The sequence below is a fragment of the Miniopterus schreibersii genome (genome assembly GCF_964146895.1).
Source record: "Miniopterus schreibersii genome assembly, chromosome: 16".
NCBI lineage: Eukaryota > Metazoa > Chordata > Mammalia > Chiroptera > Miniopteridae > Miniopterus > Miniopterus schreibersii.
The window spans coordinates 39,362,047-39,379,044 of NC_138116.1; the positions used below are offsets into that span (position 1 = coordinate 39,362,047).

A 16,998-nucleotide genomic window follows, 5' to 3' on the forward strand; every position below is an offset into this window, starting at 1 on the left:
CCCCTCCTCTTCTTCATTAGCATTTTTTTATCACCCTCATTGCTTATTTTTTAGGTTAAGTTTACAATTTTGGTCAATAAAATTATTATTTGTTGTTTGAATTGGAATTATATCAAACTCATAAATCTATTTACAAACAATAAAACTTTTGATATGCTTATTAAACTCTACAAGACATTAAAAAATTTTAAATAGCCTACATTTTAATAATTATAAATAAACTAAGTTGTATCAATACAATCTAATATCCAGTTACATAAAAATTGTTATAGAAGAATATTTAATGACATGGAGAAATGTTTACAATGCATTTTATGTACAAAAAAAATAAAACAAATATGTTGTATAAATCAATGATAAATAAATATAAATGCAGATATAAATACTTATATAAATAAATAGTATAATATAAAGTAAATAGAAATAGTGATAATAAACTTGAAAATATACTACATCAAAACATAGATAGTAAACACCAAGTTAAATGGTAGGTGGAAAGGTTACAGTTAATTTTCACATTTTTGTTTGGACATTTTCCCCTATTTCTAAAACTACATAAGAGAAAAATATGCCACAGAAAGCACCCCAGTAGGTGCTCCTCCAAGTCTACCCCTGCGCTTCAGGGCCACGGCTGTCTTGTTAAACGTCCTCTGACTCTGCACCTCGCCACGGGCTCGTCTGCCTCTCTCCCCAGCTGCCTTCAAACCATAGAGCACGCCCTGGAAGCCGGAGACGTGGTGCTGATTGAGAACCTGGAGGAGTCCCTCGATCCTGTGCTGGGACCGCTGCTTGGGAGGGAAGTCACCAACAAGGGACGGTGAGGCCCCTGTGCTGCCCTCCTGCCCTTCGTGGAGAGCTGGCTCCCGCCCGGGAGCTGCGACAGATCTGCCCTCAGGGCACGCTCCCCCGCTCACCTCAAGTGTCTCCCCGCAGCACGCACACTCCTTTCCCGCGGGGAGGAATGACCTAGCTGCCCTCAGAGCCCAGAGAGGGTTTCCCCAGAGAAACTTTGCTCCCATCGGCCAGTGTCCTCCTTGACTTCCCTCTGAGTGGCCACGCTGCACCGCTCTGGAGGAGCTTCAGAAGGAAAGTGGCCGAAAGGCAGGCTGCCGTTTAAGCTTGAGCATCGTCTCCGAGCCGGGCCTCTGAGCTCTGAGAACCCAGCTCTTCGTCAGTTTGATGAGCCCCTGGTGCTTTGGGCGCTGGGCGCTGATCGGTGTGCCAGGAGGAGGAAAGAGAGGGGGACAGCGCACGGGAGAGGGAGGGTGGCGATCGGAAGGGTGCCGACTCACAAGCCTCTCCCGGGGCCCAGGCTGTCGGTCGTCTGTACCTGTGCTTAAGATGCGCTCATTTACTTCATTAACTGTTTCCACCCATAGAAGTCATTCTCCATCACCCGTGAAAAAAAGTAAGTCCTGCCCGGCCAGTGTGGCTCAGTGGTTGAGCATTGACCCATGAACCAAGAGGTCGCTGGTGTGATTCCTGCTCAGGGCACATGCTCTGATCCTCAGGTTTCAGGCTCGATCCCCAGTAGGGGGCGTACAGCAGGCAGCAATCGATGTTTCTCTCTCATCGATGTTTCTATCTCTCCCTCTCCCTTCCTCTCTCTCTAAAATCAATAACCCCCCCCCTTTTTTTTTAAGTAAACCCCATTGGCAGCCTATAAGGTACCTTCGTGCAAACTAAAAAGGTGCCCCTTCCTGCAAACACTTTACTGCCATCTGCTGGAAATGTTCCATAATGTGTAAATGGCTCTCCCTACAGTTGTGCATGCAAAATCAAACGTGGTGGCCACAGGAAAAAGCCTATCACCTTCCACCCCTGTTCCCCACATTGGGGTGAACAAGGATCCTAGGGCTCACACTAGACATGCTTAGGAGGAATCCACCTGAATATGGCAGTATTATTTACTATGATCTTCAAAAAAAATCTAAAATTCTCTCACTGAATCTCACAGGAATGCACCCCATCTTCACATGAGCCTTTATGTTCCAGGTTCATTAAAATCGGAGACAAAGAGTGTGAATACAATCCCAAGTTCCGGCTCATACTTCACACCAAGCTGGCCAATCCTCACTACCAGCCCGAGCTGCAGGCTCAGGCCACCCTGATCAACTTCACTGTGACCAGGGATGGCCTGGAGGACCAGCTGCTGGCCGCTGTGGTCAGCATGGAGAGGCCAGACCTGGAGCAGCTGAAGGTGCGTCCAGTATCCAGCCAGAATGGGAGGGAGAAAATACGCTGTCACTTGATCTTGCAGTGCTCCCCGCTCTGGGAGAAGTATGGGGGCTACTTTTTCTGGAGCTGAGCAGCCGGGGCTCTGCTAGACTGAGGAGTGCCAACACCATCTAGCCACCTGGAACACCAAGTTGGGAAACAGAGGATAGAGTGAGCTGAAGAACAGAGTCAGAGACCGACACTCTAATCACCAAGGGCAGGGCCTCGCAGAGGGCTCTGAACTTGCTTGGGCCAGCATGTGAGGGTCTCCTGTCACAACACTCCTGTCAAGTGTTGATATGCTTATGTCACAACTAAGCAGGGTTCAGTTTTGCAAGAGCATTGAAAATAGGTTTGTCCACCTTAGGATAGTGCCTCAGCTCAGGCTGCTAAAATAAAGCACAGACATTTATTTTCTCACCATTCTGGAAGCTGTAAGGCCAAGATAGGGGGCCGGCATGTTTGGTTTCTGATGAGACCTTCCCCCCTGGCTTATAGATGGCCACCACACCACTGTGTACTCACAGACGTCTCCCATGTGTGTGCAGAGAAAGAGAGCAACCTCTCTGGTGTCTGTTTATAAGGACACTACTCCCATCAGACAAGGGCCCCACCCTGTTGACCTCATTTAATCTTATTCAACCCCTAAAAGGCCCATTTCCAATGCAGTCACAAGGGGATGAGGGCTTCAGCGTATGATTTGGGGACACAATTCAGTCCACAGCAAATAATATCCCTATTTTACTCTCTTTAGACCTGATTAGATTATAAAACACAAGTCCAAAATTACAGTTTCTGTGAGATTGATGTGGGGCTCCCTGGGCCTCTGCCTCCTGCAAGCACCCTTTACTGAACAGATACCTATGGAGCCCCAACTCTGTAACAGGCAAGATCCCAGGTGCTGAGGATTCATCAGGTTAAATGGAAAACCATGTCCCTGCCTTCTTAGGCTTACAGTCTAGTGGAGGGGCCCAGAAGATCAGAATGGAAACAAAAAATATGTATCATTTCAGGTGGTGATAAGAATTTTGAAGAATATAAAGCAGGGTGATAGTAGAGAGCCCAGGACTAATTTAAACTGGGACGTCAGGAAAAGGTTCTGTGAGGGTGGCATCTGAGCTAATTCCTCAACAATTTTAAAGCCTCGAGCACGGTGCATTCCCAGCAAAGAACAGCAAATCCCGGTGTAAAGCAGGATTGAGGGATGTGTTTTTAAGAAACAGGAAAGGAGCCGGATGGCGGGGGCTTGAGCCTCCAACAGGAAGACTGTTCTTTCGTGGATCCAAAGGCAATTACCCCAGGCCGTACAAGGGCAGAGAAACTGCAGCTGCCTGAGTTATGCCCCCACCCCGAGAAAGAGTGTCCAAGTGCTTTAGGGTAGGACTCTAACAATCAGAGAGAGAAGACAAGGCTAGACCCGCTCGGACACCAGACCCCACTCCAGCCGTGAGGGGAGCTCCCGCACTGGTCTTGTCTAAACGCTAAGCTTTTGTTGATTTTTTCTCCCCCAAAAAAACTTATCCATAGAAGAGCTATTCATCTGGGAACAGTAAAGTGGTGGTAGAGAGGACCCTCTGGCAAACTAAAACTTGACCCTACCCAATAACTATCCACAAAACTAGGTCCCATTTAGTGAACAGACTGTCAGCATGTGGGAAGCACTGCGCAGCACTCCTAGAGGCGGGGACTGGGAATAGCCCCCTGAGGTTACTGAAGTGTAGAGGGTAAATTAGCCCAGGAAATGGTGCAGTGGGGATTCAGCTCTTGCTCATCTCTTCTGCACATGGTGTCACCCATTCTGCTATCTCGCCTTCAGTTTGCAGTCTCTAAGAGAAGGGACTCTGGCCCCATAAACATCTATTCACACCCATCCCAAGAGTTGGATGCTCTGGGCTTCTAAACGTGACTCTCCCTTACTTGATGTTTGCAGTCGGATCTCACGAAGCAGCAGAATGGGTTCAAAATCACCCTCAAAACACTGGAAGACAACCTGCTCTCTCACCTCTCCTCGGCATCCGGGGACTTCCTGGGAGAAACGGCCTTGGTGGAGAACCTTGAGATCACCAAGCAGACCGCGGCAGAAGTTGAGGAAAAGGTAAAACGACTCTGGCAGCTTAAGCTGGGAGACAGAGGCCCTCCTCCTAGACTCTGTGTCCAACTTTTAGGGAAAAAAAGAAAAAAGAAAAGAAATGAAAGTAACAGATGGCTTTTCCATCTTCCCAAGTTTCTTCTAGAAAATCAAACTAAGCAGGATTCCCGAAATGACTACCTCCCATTCTGCATTATGGTGTTCCCACCTTCTGGGAAATGCTTTTGACAACTCAACTCCACAAATGTGTGATGAGCACTTAAGTCTGTGCGGGCATTGTATTCTGTGCAGGGAGTGGTAGCTCCTCAGTGAGCTGCTAGACTTGCCCTGAAGGTAAGGAAGGGATCACTCTGCTCTAGGAGTTGCCTGGTTCTGGCATGATTGCACCCTGAGAAACCCCAGCCTGCAAAAATCTCACATGTCTGATTTTAATGAGAGAGTTTCAATGACTTTCCAGGAAACTCAGCTCTCAAATACAGAACCATCCTGCAAACAATTTAGTATATAGCTTTCTTTCTTCATTTCACATTTGGAAAGCTTTCATTTTCCCTTGTGGGTGACTAGAAGACTTTACTTCCTAGGGCCAAACTCCCTCGCCCTGTCGCAGCAGGCTGCTGAGCCTACACAGGTCTTTTCTCATTTTCAGCTCTGCCGTTGGATCAGAAGAGTGTTTAAGATACTGGTCTGAGTAGGTTAAGTGTGTCTGTAACCATGTCCAGGAACAATACACTTTTGAGGGAGTACACTTATTATCAGATTATTAGGATTTCTCCAAATATAAAGACTCCTTTCCAGCTAGGAACAACATAGGAAAAATTAAGAGTAATGTCCCGACCGATGTGTCTCGGTTGGTTGGGCGTCGCCCCGTGTGCCAAAAGGTTGCTGGTTCTAGTCTTGACAGGGCACATGCTGGGGCTGTGGGCTCGATGTTTGGTAGGGGGCGTGCAGGAGGCAGCCAATCAATGTTTCACTCTCACATCTATGTTTCTCTCTCTCTCATTCTCTCTTCCTCTCTCTCTAAAAATCAATTTGAAAAACAATTTCTTTAAAAAATGAAGAGTACTGATGGGCAGGGCAGATAAACCAGCTCATATCCACTCAGGGATAACAGACAACTGAGGTTGGACTGAAGGGAGGAAGGTTCCACCTCTCGTTGTCTCTGGGACTCGGTTGTGAGCACCAGGTTTTACCGCTGGCTCTCTATGGCCTCAGGTCTGTATATCGGAGCATGCAGAAGTTATAAAATAATTAGAGCAGAAGATCCACTCCTAGGACAGAAGAGATGGGAGGGCCCATCCCAGCTCACTATGGGGAGAAGGTCAGAGGTGGGCTTGACCAGGTTGGCCTCTTCTTCCAGCCACCTCCTTCCTTTTTCTTTACCTGTCTCGTTAAAAATCAACAAGCATTTACTGAGTGCTGCTATGCACCAAGTGTTTTCTAGAAATTTTTTTCCTCTTGTCATTTAATTTCTTATTGTCTTCTCTGTCTTTCTCATTCATTCTTGGAGGCTCTTCTATTCAAAATTCCATGAAAAAAATTGGGGGTACAACAATGAACTTGTCAGCACCCCAGGCTTCCAGGGCCTGGCCCTCTGAAGGGGAAAGACAAGTGAACAGGCAATGACACAGCTGTGACGAGGGCTGTGGCAGAGGAAGCACGGGAAGCCGGGCACGCACAGGAAAAGCACTCAACCAGGGGCCAGCGATGTTTCTCTATAGTGTAACCGGATCGTGAAGAGATTGCAGAGGGGGGTGGAAGCAGTCACTGGAGATGAGGCATGAAAGGTAGGTAAGTTTCCATTACAAAGGAATTATTGTAGCCAACTGTAGTCAATGCACCAGGGTCTATATCGGTTTCTGGTGATCTCTTTTGATTTCTATCCTGGAAGATCACAGGAACCTAGAGTGCCGGTAACACAGTAAGACTGGGAGTAGAGCACTGAGGAGAACTTTGTAGACCTTGCTAAGAAGTTTGGCTTGGATGGGAGTTGGGGATCATAAAAGAGTCAGTTTTTGTTTTCCTTTGTAGACAAGAGAGTAACATACTCAGAACTGTGCTGTAGAAAGATCATTCCGCTTCAGTCTGGAGGAGAGCTTGGGAATGCAATGCGGAGGCAGAGAAAGTAGTAGAGGGTACAGTGATTCAGATTAGAGGTGATGGTATCCTGAATTCGGGTGGGCAGTTGTGGTGCAAAGAAGTGGGCAGATTCCGGCCGGGCGTGGCTCAGCGGTTGAGCATCCACCTAGGATCCAGGAGATCACGGTTCGATTCCTGGTCAGGGCACATGCCCGGGTTTTGGGCTCCATCCCCAGTGGGGGGCGTGCAGGAGGCAGCCGATCAATGACTCTCTCATCATTGATGTTTCTGTCTCTCCCTTTCCTTTCCTCTCTCTGAAATCAATAAAAACATATATTAACAAAAAGAGCTATGTGCAGATTCAAAGAGGTAGAATTGAAAAACTTGCTAATTGATTGGATATGATTAAACATGTGTGGACAAAAGTGGGTTTACAGTTGTTCGTATGAAAAATAATACAATAATTAATAAATAATACAAGAATAAACTTTTGTATACTCTCAACTGTAAACCTACTTTTGCCCATCCCTATATATAGGTAAAGGTGTAGTTAAGGAAATGGCTCAGGTTCCAGAAATAAGCATCTAGAGAGGCACTGGTTCCTAAAACTGAAAGAAGAGATTAGAAGTGGGTTTGGGAGTGAGAAGCAATGAGGACTTCAGTTTGTGTTGTGCTGAGTTTGAAATGCCTTAGAGCCATTCGTGTGGGAACGTCCCGTGGGTTTTTGGATATATAATCTTGGGCTGGTGACAGTGCTGAGGATCATCAAGTAGTTGATCACTGAAACTTTAGAAGTGGATGAAGTCACCTAAAGAGACAGGCTGGCTACTCCCGGAGCCCAGCTGGCAGCAAGTCAAAGACTCATTAATCTCCCCTTCGGTCTTGCCTTCTCCTTACAGCCAATTAGCAACTAGACAGGACACTGCTGTCTGCAAGATTCACTCTGGTGGGCTTAAATTGTGTTTTCTTTGCTCACACATGCGCACTAGCAAGAAAGACTGCCCTTTGGCATCCTCCCTCATTTAAATGCTAAAAAAACACCCCTGAGTGGAGATTTAACATGCTAATAAGACATGTGACACATGAAGAAGCATGTCGTTCCACTGCTCAGGTGCCAAAGAGTCCCGCCTCTACATACTTAGACATCACACTTAGATGTCGTCTTTCTAGCCCCAACTTCTTTAAAACTGTTCCCTGGCTTTTGTTCAGGGAGCAACATTTCTTTTTTTCCCCTTAAAATGCTGTTTCCCTCAGCGCATGAGTTTTTTATAAACCTCTTGCCTGAGTACTGCTCTTACGGTAAACTCTCTTGATTTCTATCTCAGGAGTTCCCACAAACCCAGGGTGGATCCACGGTAAGATTTTTGCCTGCCATGCTGGAGACCTGGGCTTGACTCCTGGCCAATGCACCTGGGTCCATATCGGTTTCTGGTGATCTCTTTTGATTTCTATCCTGGGAGATCACAGGAACCTAGGGTGCCGGTAACACAGTAAGACTGGGAGTATGGCACTGAGGAGCACTAATGCATTTTAAGAGAAAGAATGATGTAAAGAAAAGAACAGAGCAGGGGTGGAAGGAAAAGTAGGTAGGTAAGGTACTGTGAAAAAAGCATTGCAAGAGGAAGGGATGTCATATGGCTGAGATGTGTCCACGGAATTTGCTAAAAGGAATTATCAGTGACCTTGGCGAGAATGGTTTCAGTGAAGTTGTAGAAGCAGACGCCTGCATTAGAATGAGAGTAATTGGGAGATGAGAAAGGAGACGTGAGTATAGACAACTCTTTAAAGTAGCCAAACTATGAAACAGTAAAGAGAGAAAGGATTGTAACTTAAAGAGTACATGGATCCTTCTAGGCTTTTCCCCCTGCGATGGGAGAGACTGAGCATGCTAAGATCTTAGCTGGGCGTGGGAGGGTGCATTGATTGTAAAGGGAAAGGAGCAGTTGTCAAGAAGAGTTGAATTTATGGGAAAGACAGGGATTAATTAATATAGTGAGGTACATAAGTCTGGAGAAATATAATTTGGGTCACCGATGAAGAGCTTACTTTTGCCCATCCCTGTATTTAGATTAAGGTGCAGCTAAGGAAATGCTCAGTATATGTAGTATATGTAAATATACTAAAGACAGAAAAAATATTTACACATTTTTATTTCAGTACAGTTGGTATATAATCTTATATTATTTACATTAGTTTAATGTGTATAATATAGTGATTCAACATTTTTATACTTTATAATATGATGACCTCACTAATTCTAGTAATCATCTGTCACTGTGCAAGAGCTTATCTTTAGAAAGATGGAGAGTTAGTTCCAATGTGATAAGGGACAGGGGGCAAACACGAATCTAGAAATGGTCCATGGGTCCATATGGGCAACTGGGGTAGGAGAACAGAAAATTAGGGGGATAGAAGAGAAGGCAGAAATTAAGGAAATCCCTTAATTTCAAGTTCATCTGCTGAGAGAGGGAATGATGGTGAGGTAGGGGCTTGTGGAGAAGAGTAAAGGTTTATAATAGTTATTGCAAGAAATGAAAATGGAAGTTGACTGCAGGCACACAGATTAATGGACAGCATTGAGGACCCAGGTGAGCTTAAAGAATGTGAACCTGTGATAACACCAGTATGAGCAATTATATGGGTTCTGTTCACTTCCACTCCCTTCTGAGAATCTTTGTCATTTAACTACTGAATGTAACCAATTTACATTTATTAACATTACAGATATAGTTAAATTTTTCTACCATCTTAATCTGTGATTTCTATTAACCGTGACTTTTGTTTATTTTTTTCTCCTTTCTTGGTTTTTATTTACCCCCCTCTTTTACCCTTTGCTGATTTTTAAAGTTATCCATTCTATTTTATTTAATTGGTTAAGCTTGTTTCATTTATATATAAAAATATTTTTTCTTTTATATGTGGATTAACAGTAGATGTATTAATTTAACAGAGTCTAAAATTAAGTATTATTTAACCTCTCCCAAAACAATGTAAGGATTTTAGGGCCCTTCATTCCTCATCCTCTCTCTCCCATATTCTGTTACTGTTTTTACATTTCAGTTCAACCAGCTACTTCCAAACCGGTTGTGATTTTCTTATAAAAGTCTTTGTTATTTAGATTAGACATATACTTAAGAAATTCTTACATTTCATGTGTTCCTTTTGGTTCAATTTTCTTCTAGTTGAAGCTAATAATTATTTCTTCGAGGGCCTGTGGTGAGTACGCTTTCTCTGACCTTGACCACTTCTTCAGAGAAAAAGCTCTGGTCTCTCACCACTTTTGGAAAAGCCTGAACTCGTATAGCTTCAAATGCTGCCTCTCCCTAGTTCTCTCTATTCTCTACTTTTGTGAGACGTGCTTTAAATCTTCCTCTTCTATCTGCCGAGCCTGCTGAGTCTCATTTTCTCTTTTACATATTTTCCGTCTTTGGTTTTCTCTGCGCTGCTATTGTAACAATTCCCTCACATCTGTCTTCTAGTTTGCTTACTTTCTTTTCAACTTCGGTCCATTATGTAACCTGTGTATTGAGTTTTTCTTCATTTAAGTAACTGTATTTTTATTTTTACGAGTTTTAATTAGCCCTTTCTCAGATCATGCTTTTTCTTTTTTTTATAATGTCCTGATTTTATACTGTATTTTACCTCTATGCTCATAAGCATAATTAGTTACTGATAAGTTTTAGATTGTTCAAGCACCTTCAGCTCTTGGAAGGCTAGTCCTGGAGTTTTGTGTGGGGTGGGTCTTCTAACTGTCCCCTTTGGTAACACTCCCTCCTGAAGTTTTAATTGTTTATTGCAGGATTATCCTCAGTAGGGATCATTGTGGTTTTTTCCAGTGAGATTCTCACGAATTATCAGTAGTTTCACTCTGTTCTGGAGCATAAGGTGGGTCATATCGAGCTTTGTATTTCGTGGTATGTGTTTACAGAATCCCTCTTTCTAATGCTTAGGTCTCTTATTTTTCCCTCGGATAAGCAATTTGCTAAAAATAGAATATTCCATTGAAATAGATTTTCTTTGTGAATTAGTATACTACCTGTTTCATAAAAATTAAGGAACTAGAAAATTAGATTATGCTTCTTTTACTGGATTTCCACTACCTGGACTTTTGGGTTATTTTTCAGTATGTATTTTTGTGTTTCTATGAAATCTTTCTTGTTAGAAATGGAGCATGAGGCTTGCACAGCCCACATGGCCCAGCTGGTAGGGCTGACACTCACACCCTGTGAAAGACAGAAGTGTATCGTCTTTCTCACTCAGTCTCTGTTAAGGAAAACCACAGCAGCTTTCCAACCCTCCAGCCACTATCCCCATTGCAACCCATCCCCGCACACGCATGTACTTATATAAGCTGATTCTCAGGAAGCCCTGCTTGGCTTGAACAATGGACCACTATTTCTTTTTCTAACAGGTCCAGGAGGCCAAGGTGACCGAAGTGAAAATCAACGAGGCCCGGGAGCACTATCGACCGGCGGCCGCCCGTGCCTCTCTGCTCTACTTCATCATGAATGACCTCAGCAAGATCCACCCCATGTACCAGTTTTCTCTCAAGGTGACTCGCACGTGGAATTTTTCACATAATCATAATAAAGCAGTAGAATTAGCTAGTGCGACTCTCCGTGAGAGCTTACCCTGTGCTTTTATTAGCTATGAAAGATCTTAAGATCAAATCGGAGAGCAGCCACAGTGCCTTCAAACCTGTATTACATTCCTCATCTCCTTAGCTGGTCTTTCACAACTCATTGCTTATTCGGCTGGAACAGAAAGTGACAGACACCATGCCAAGGTCAGCCTCACTCAATAAGCACATAAGATGTGGCAGGCACTATGCTCGCAGAATGTGTGGAAGAGGGTACCGAGAGATATTACTAGTAATCCTTGCCCCCAAAGAGCTCAAAACTTAATAGGGACATTCAAATGTGTGTGTCATTCAGATCCATTAAAACCAAAACAGGCAATAATAATAGACCAACTTCAACTTACTTTTCTTATTACCTTTATATCCCAAAGCTACTCCTTTATGGTTGTTGAGATATTTCTAAAACCAAAGATGTTAGCAAATTATAAGTGCTGACTAAACTTACCTTACTCATAAAAATAAAGACACGTAAATGTTAAATGCATCCCTAAAAATATATATTTCTCCCCTAGGACATTCACCAAAAAAACAACTGGAGAGGCATTAGTGGGTAGTGGAGCATTGCTTATTTGGTTTGACGCCACAAATAGAGGACACACACACACGCCACAGAGACACACGGGGGGGGAGGGGGGCATATACACACAGACACACACTCAGAGTGCACACGTCTGTGAAGCGCAACTGCCCTGTGGAGACCAAGGTGTTGGGATAAAGGTGTGCAGCTGAGAAACCAGCCGGCCTCTAGCACCTGGGCCCATCTAGTTGAAAATGGCATGTCACCATGTCCCAATCCCTTTCCCTCAACCCAGAGTCTCTGCAGATGAACCAAACTCTATTTACAGTATTTTATGTTTTTAAAAGAAATTCAGTACTTGGCCTTATGTTCAGGTGAAAACGTCATATGAAGGAATTATAAGATATTTAAAAACTGTGTAAAAGTTAGCATGATAAGCCAGTAACGACAGGATCACCTCCCCAGTTCCAAGAGTAGCTGGAATTGATCTCAGTAACTCTTCCTGAAAGAAAGAAATCAAATAGAGCCCATGAAAAGATGTGTTCAAAGCACACTGCAAGTTGTTTTTCAGCACCAGCACCCTGGTGCGGGCTTGTTTTGTCACGGAAGCTTTATTTATAAAGGGTGGGATTTGCAGTCCCCATACTGTGGTTGAGAATTGCCAGAAACTGTTCATTGACTAGCTTGATCATGGAAGCAGGTTACATGCTACTGACAAGGAGCGGAAGTAAGTGTCTTCAAAACTACTAGAACAGCAGTGACTTAGAAGCCTTCCACGATTTAAAGACAAAATAGCTGCTGGAGTTTCCATGGGCTTGGCTTTTGTCTGATGCTGGATTTGCAGTTCCTATTCCTGGCAGAGAAAAGACAGGCCTCCTCTAAGTATGAAGACCACAGAGAGGCCAATGTGGCAACAGCCTCACATCCCACTTTTCCCAAAGTGTTTTGAGAAGGGATATATTCATGTGTGTGGTTGCTATAGATGTGCCAAGATTCTTCAAAAGCCAGATTTCATATGAACTTGAAGATCATAATATGGTTAAGGTCGATTTTTTTCACGCTCTTTTTTTAAAATTTATCTTTATTGTTGAAAGTATTACAGATGTCCCCTTTTTTGCCCCATTAACCTCTCCACCCCACACCTGCCCCACCCAGGCCTTCACTGCACTATTGTCTGTGTCCATGGGTTATGCATATATGCATGTAAGTTCTTTGGTTAATCTCTCCCCACCCCCCTTCCCTCTGATTTGATAATAAAGTATTTTTTCTTCAAAACTCATCCAAAGGCTAGGAGAGGGCTAATAGGACTCGCTTACAGGGTGCCAGGGAGTCCCAAGTGAGAAGGTACCTCACTGGGGTTTCCCGCAGATGATGGAAGGCCCCGGCTCCCTCTCTTGTGTACAGTGGGGCTGGGCCGGGAGCACAGCTAGAGGAATAATATTTCTCAGAGATGGGAAAGGGAAGAGTCAGACAGGGAGAGCACTGGAGGCCCAGGGGCCTGTTGACCCATTTTCCTTGGTCCTTAGAGGCTTTTCAAATACTTTCAGTGGTTACAAAGATTTTAAAAGAAGGATGTTTCATACAAATCCTAATTTCTGGCTCCTCTTGAAAGTCTGGAAGATTTGGCAGTACGGAGCTCACATTCCACGTAATATAAATTCGCTGGAGCTGAGGGATGGCTGCTCCCTAGACAGGCATGGTCCTCCTTCCACGCATGTTGCCACAGTCCCTGCCCCCGCCCTATTTCGTCTTACACATCTGGCACCTGGAGGCGTTACCCTTAGCCTAGGGCAGCCCTCATACTTGGCCTAAGCTCTTTAGGGCATTAGCAGGACTCATTCATTTAACAAATTTTTTTCAGTGCCTATGATAACAGCTGGGCTGGATTCTGGGAAAGAGAATAATGTTGGTAAGGGCTGGCCCCCACCTCAGCGTGCTCACAATCCAGTACAAATGAAACGATAAAAAATATCTAACGGCCCTAATGGAGCAACAAGGGTATTAGAGCCCAAATAAGACCTTGAGGGCAGGAGAGACCTCTGGAGGAAGCCACAGAGGTCAAGATGCGGCCCAGCAGCAGAGCTGTTCAAACCCCAGAAACAAGAGGAAGTCAATGGTGCTTTCTAGGATAGAAATGGAAAGAGCCAAAAGTAGTCCAGTGCAAAGACAGTGCTATATGTACCTGGGTTTTCAAAATCTCTTTAGATCTTCTTCTGGATGGTAAATCGCATTGTTGAAACTTAGTGACTAGAGATTCTTTACTGATCACTGTCATGCTGAGTTTTAGGGAAAAGCCATAGTAACCACTGGGGAAAACGATGCCCTTGGTCTCTATGGACTGAGGAGCTCCCCAAATTGCCCCATGTGCTGCTGAGGTAAATTTCTAGCTTCCAACAAGCTCTTGCTCTAGTCTGAAGCCAACCAAGTGAGGGGAACAGCACAATGGAGTGGGGTGACAGTGGTCGGAAGACTTTGCTCGGATCATCAAAACTGAATGAAGACAACCTGCTGGGCCTCGCTAACAAGAAACACCATGGAACTATGGACTAGAGAGAGGGATTCACATTTCCCCCAACTTTGCAAATTAGGAAATATGAGGCACAAATCTTATGTTTTCCACTGAGTTTCAACTGCCTAGTGCTAGAAAAACCTACGAGTTTTTTCTTCTTAAAGCAACAAAATGAAAATATAGAAAAGAACTCTGCATACCAAAAATGGAAAAGACCCAATTCTATTTTGATTTTTTAAATGATTCTGTCTATTTACAGAACATTTGAAAAGCAGCATTCCTAAATGTATTTTTGTTAAAAGTCTATAGCTAAGTTTAAAACAATGGGAAATTGATTCATGATTTTTATTTTATATTATGCCCGAAGCGTGTAGTTCAGAAGATGTCACCGGAGCAGCCCATGCCCTCCCCGCCCACCTACCCCCTCCCCCCCCATTGCAGTAAGGTGCCCGTGAGAAACAGGACGTGAAGGAGGGCTCTTCGAAAGACCGCGGAGTTGACAGAAAGAAAAAGAATACGAGATTCTGGTCATTACAAAGGAAAAAACTAATCAGAAACATTCTCAGCACCAATTATGCACAAGGGTCTCTTGTACATAACATTGGTTCTATTGTCAAGAATTTTATAATCTAGAGGAGAGAATAACCCAGCTGGTTATTGTTGACTGTGTTAACTTTTTTAGTTGGGTAGTTATACAACAAAACTTGTTAATTATCTTGGCCACTGGACATTTATTTTTCACTGATCAAAACGTAGGCTCACCTTGGCCAGTTTTGCTCAGTGGTTAGAGCATCAGCCCACAGACTAAAGGGTCCAGGGTTCAAGTCCAGCCAAGGGCATGTAGGCCAAGGGCATGTACCTCAGTTGCAGGCTCTTTCCCTGTCCCCAGGTTGGGGCACACGTGGGAGGCAACCAACCGATGTGTCTCTCTCACATCGATATTTCTCTCCCTCTCTCTCTCTCCCTTTCACTCTCTCTGCAAAAGCAATGGGAGAAATATCCTCAGGTGAGGATTTTACAAAATTGTTAAAATATATATATATATAGATATATAGATATATAGATATATAGATATATAGATATATAGATATATAGATAGGCTCTTTCTGCATGCCTCATAGCTCTCCCATTCTGCAACCACGTAATAATTCATATGAGAGAGCTAAGAAAACAGCAAACTAAGATACAATTGTCTTGTTGCCACTGTCCTTCGCAGGACAGGCTGGGAAAATACTTTTGTGACTCGGAAATTATAATAGCCTTCACAGGTAAGGCTACTAGCTGTAGACAGGCGGCTGTGTGAATAGCCATGTAACCATGCCCACCCCGCCCCAGGCCTTCAGCATCGCCTTCCGGAGGGCCGTGGAGAAGGCCGCTCCGGCGGACAGCCCGCAGCAGCGCCTGGGCAACCTGATGGACAGCATCACCTTCTCCGTGTACCAGCACACCACCCGCGGGCTCTTCGAGTGTGACAAGCTCACCTACCTCGCCCAGCTCACCTTTCAGGTAAAAGTGAATTGAAGACATGTTCAGAAAACAAGTCATTTTCTAGTGCCCAGTCAGCAAGTGTAAAAAAAAACCCCAAAACTGTCTTCTTTCACCATCATTTCCCATGGCACGAGAAGGCTGTGAGCTCTAAGCAGAGGGGTCCGACTAGGGGGTCCCGTTAGGGACATGCACGCTGCCCCGCCATTGCCCCACTCCTGGCAGAGCTGCTTAACCAATCGCTGTACTTTTCCTGGCCGCTCCTGGATGATCTACGATCCTCCTCAGCACAGCCCTCCAGCAGCCTCTACCAGTCGATCCAAACCAGCCTGAAGATGAGACAGGGCCCACCCCAATAACTAGATACTTTCTGCGATGCACTAAGAACTTGCTGAGAGTACCTCTCGTTAGTTACTTACTTTTAGGGTTGCAAGTTTAGTGTCCCAGCTTCCCCCTGGAATATGAAATTGCAAACATCTTCCTACGGTTACAGCAGGCTTGACCTTGAAAATGTCCTTTAGAACCATGTTTCTCCAGGGTTTGGGAGCACTAGGGACTTACTTCAATGTTAATAAGAACCCTTTGTCTTTATTCCTCCTTAATGTCAAAAACCATGAAAATCTAGTTCCTTGTACTTACCACTTAGCACTGGGAATTTTTTTCATATATAAATTAGAAGTACGGATCAGATTATCTTGAGGCCTCTTGCAGCTCTACAAGTCAGATATTCTAGGATCACTTCTGCGCTGACTGCGTGTTTCAAAGACAGAACTCGGGGATTGTTAGCGTGGCTCATCTCCCACCCTCTGTGCTCCCCACTTCAGCAGCGATGACAGCTTGGCCGTCACAAAAACAGCTCCAGCCGCAGCACAGCCTACCTTCCCTCCTGCCCCTTACTCCCCCGGACCCTAAGGAGCTCCCCGCTAGCTCTTCTCTCCTCTCCGCCTAAGATCCCAACCTCACTTTACAAGGGCTGCACCTCATCTGCTATTGCGAGCCTGTCTCCTTAGAGACTTTTTCTCAAATTGACCAAATTATGTTTTTCTCAGTGGACATTTCCATCTGTAACTTCTCAGCAGAGAACCATTGGAAGAGGGGAGGGCTTCCCAGGCGCCCCTCAGCGCGACTCCTGAGCTCGGCAGGGGAATGCCTCACCCTGCCGGGCGCACACCTCGCTGCTTCCTCCCCTCCGGGCCTCTTCCCATGGCCTCCCCCCTGGAAAGCCTTCCCTCCCTGTCTAAACATTGTTATCGCTCAGCTTCTCCAAAACCCAATTCAAAACCACTTACGGAAAGTTTAGTCCAGCTCGTCCCTGCTCCCTGCTCGCTGCCACTCCCCTTCTCTGGAAGCCCTTTAACTCTTAACTCATATACGCGCTTCTGTTTTGCATATATTCACATGTTATTTTGACACTCTCCTCAAATCACACTTGTCGTCTTCTCAATCGATGGCAGGAATGTATTCCA

General features: G+C 44.7%; 1 protein-coding gene across 1 annotated transcript in view; it reads left to right on the top strand.

Annotated features, from left to right (window-relative positions):
* The window catches only part of DNAH9 (dynein axonemal heavy chain 9), a gene marked incomplete at its 5' end in the record, with an annotated part of 294,508 nt that overhangs the window by 224,162 nt on the left and 53,348 nt on the right, over nucleotides 1–16,998 (top strand). The window contains 5 exon segments of the mRNA XM_081115813.1: nucleotides 695–817; nucleotides 1,996–2,200; nucleotides 4,148–4,312; nucleotides 10,794–10,934; nucleotides 15,383–15,553. Coding sequence (XP_080971939.1) covers nucleotides 695–817; nucleotides 1,996–2,200; nucleotides 4,148–4,312; nucleotides 10,794–10,934; nucleotides 15,383–15,553 — 805 coding nt within the window.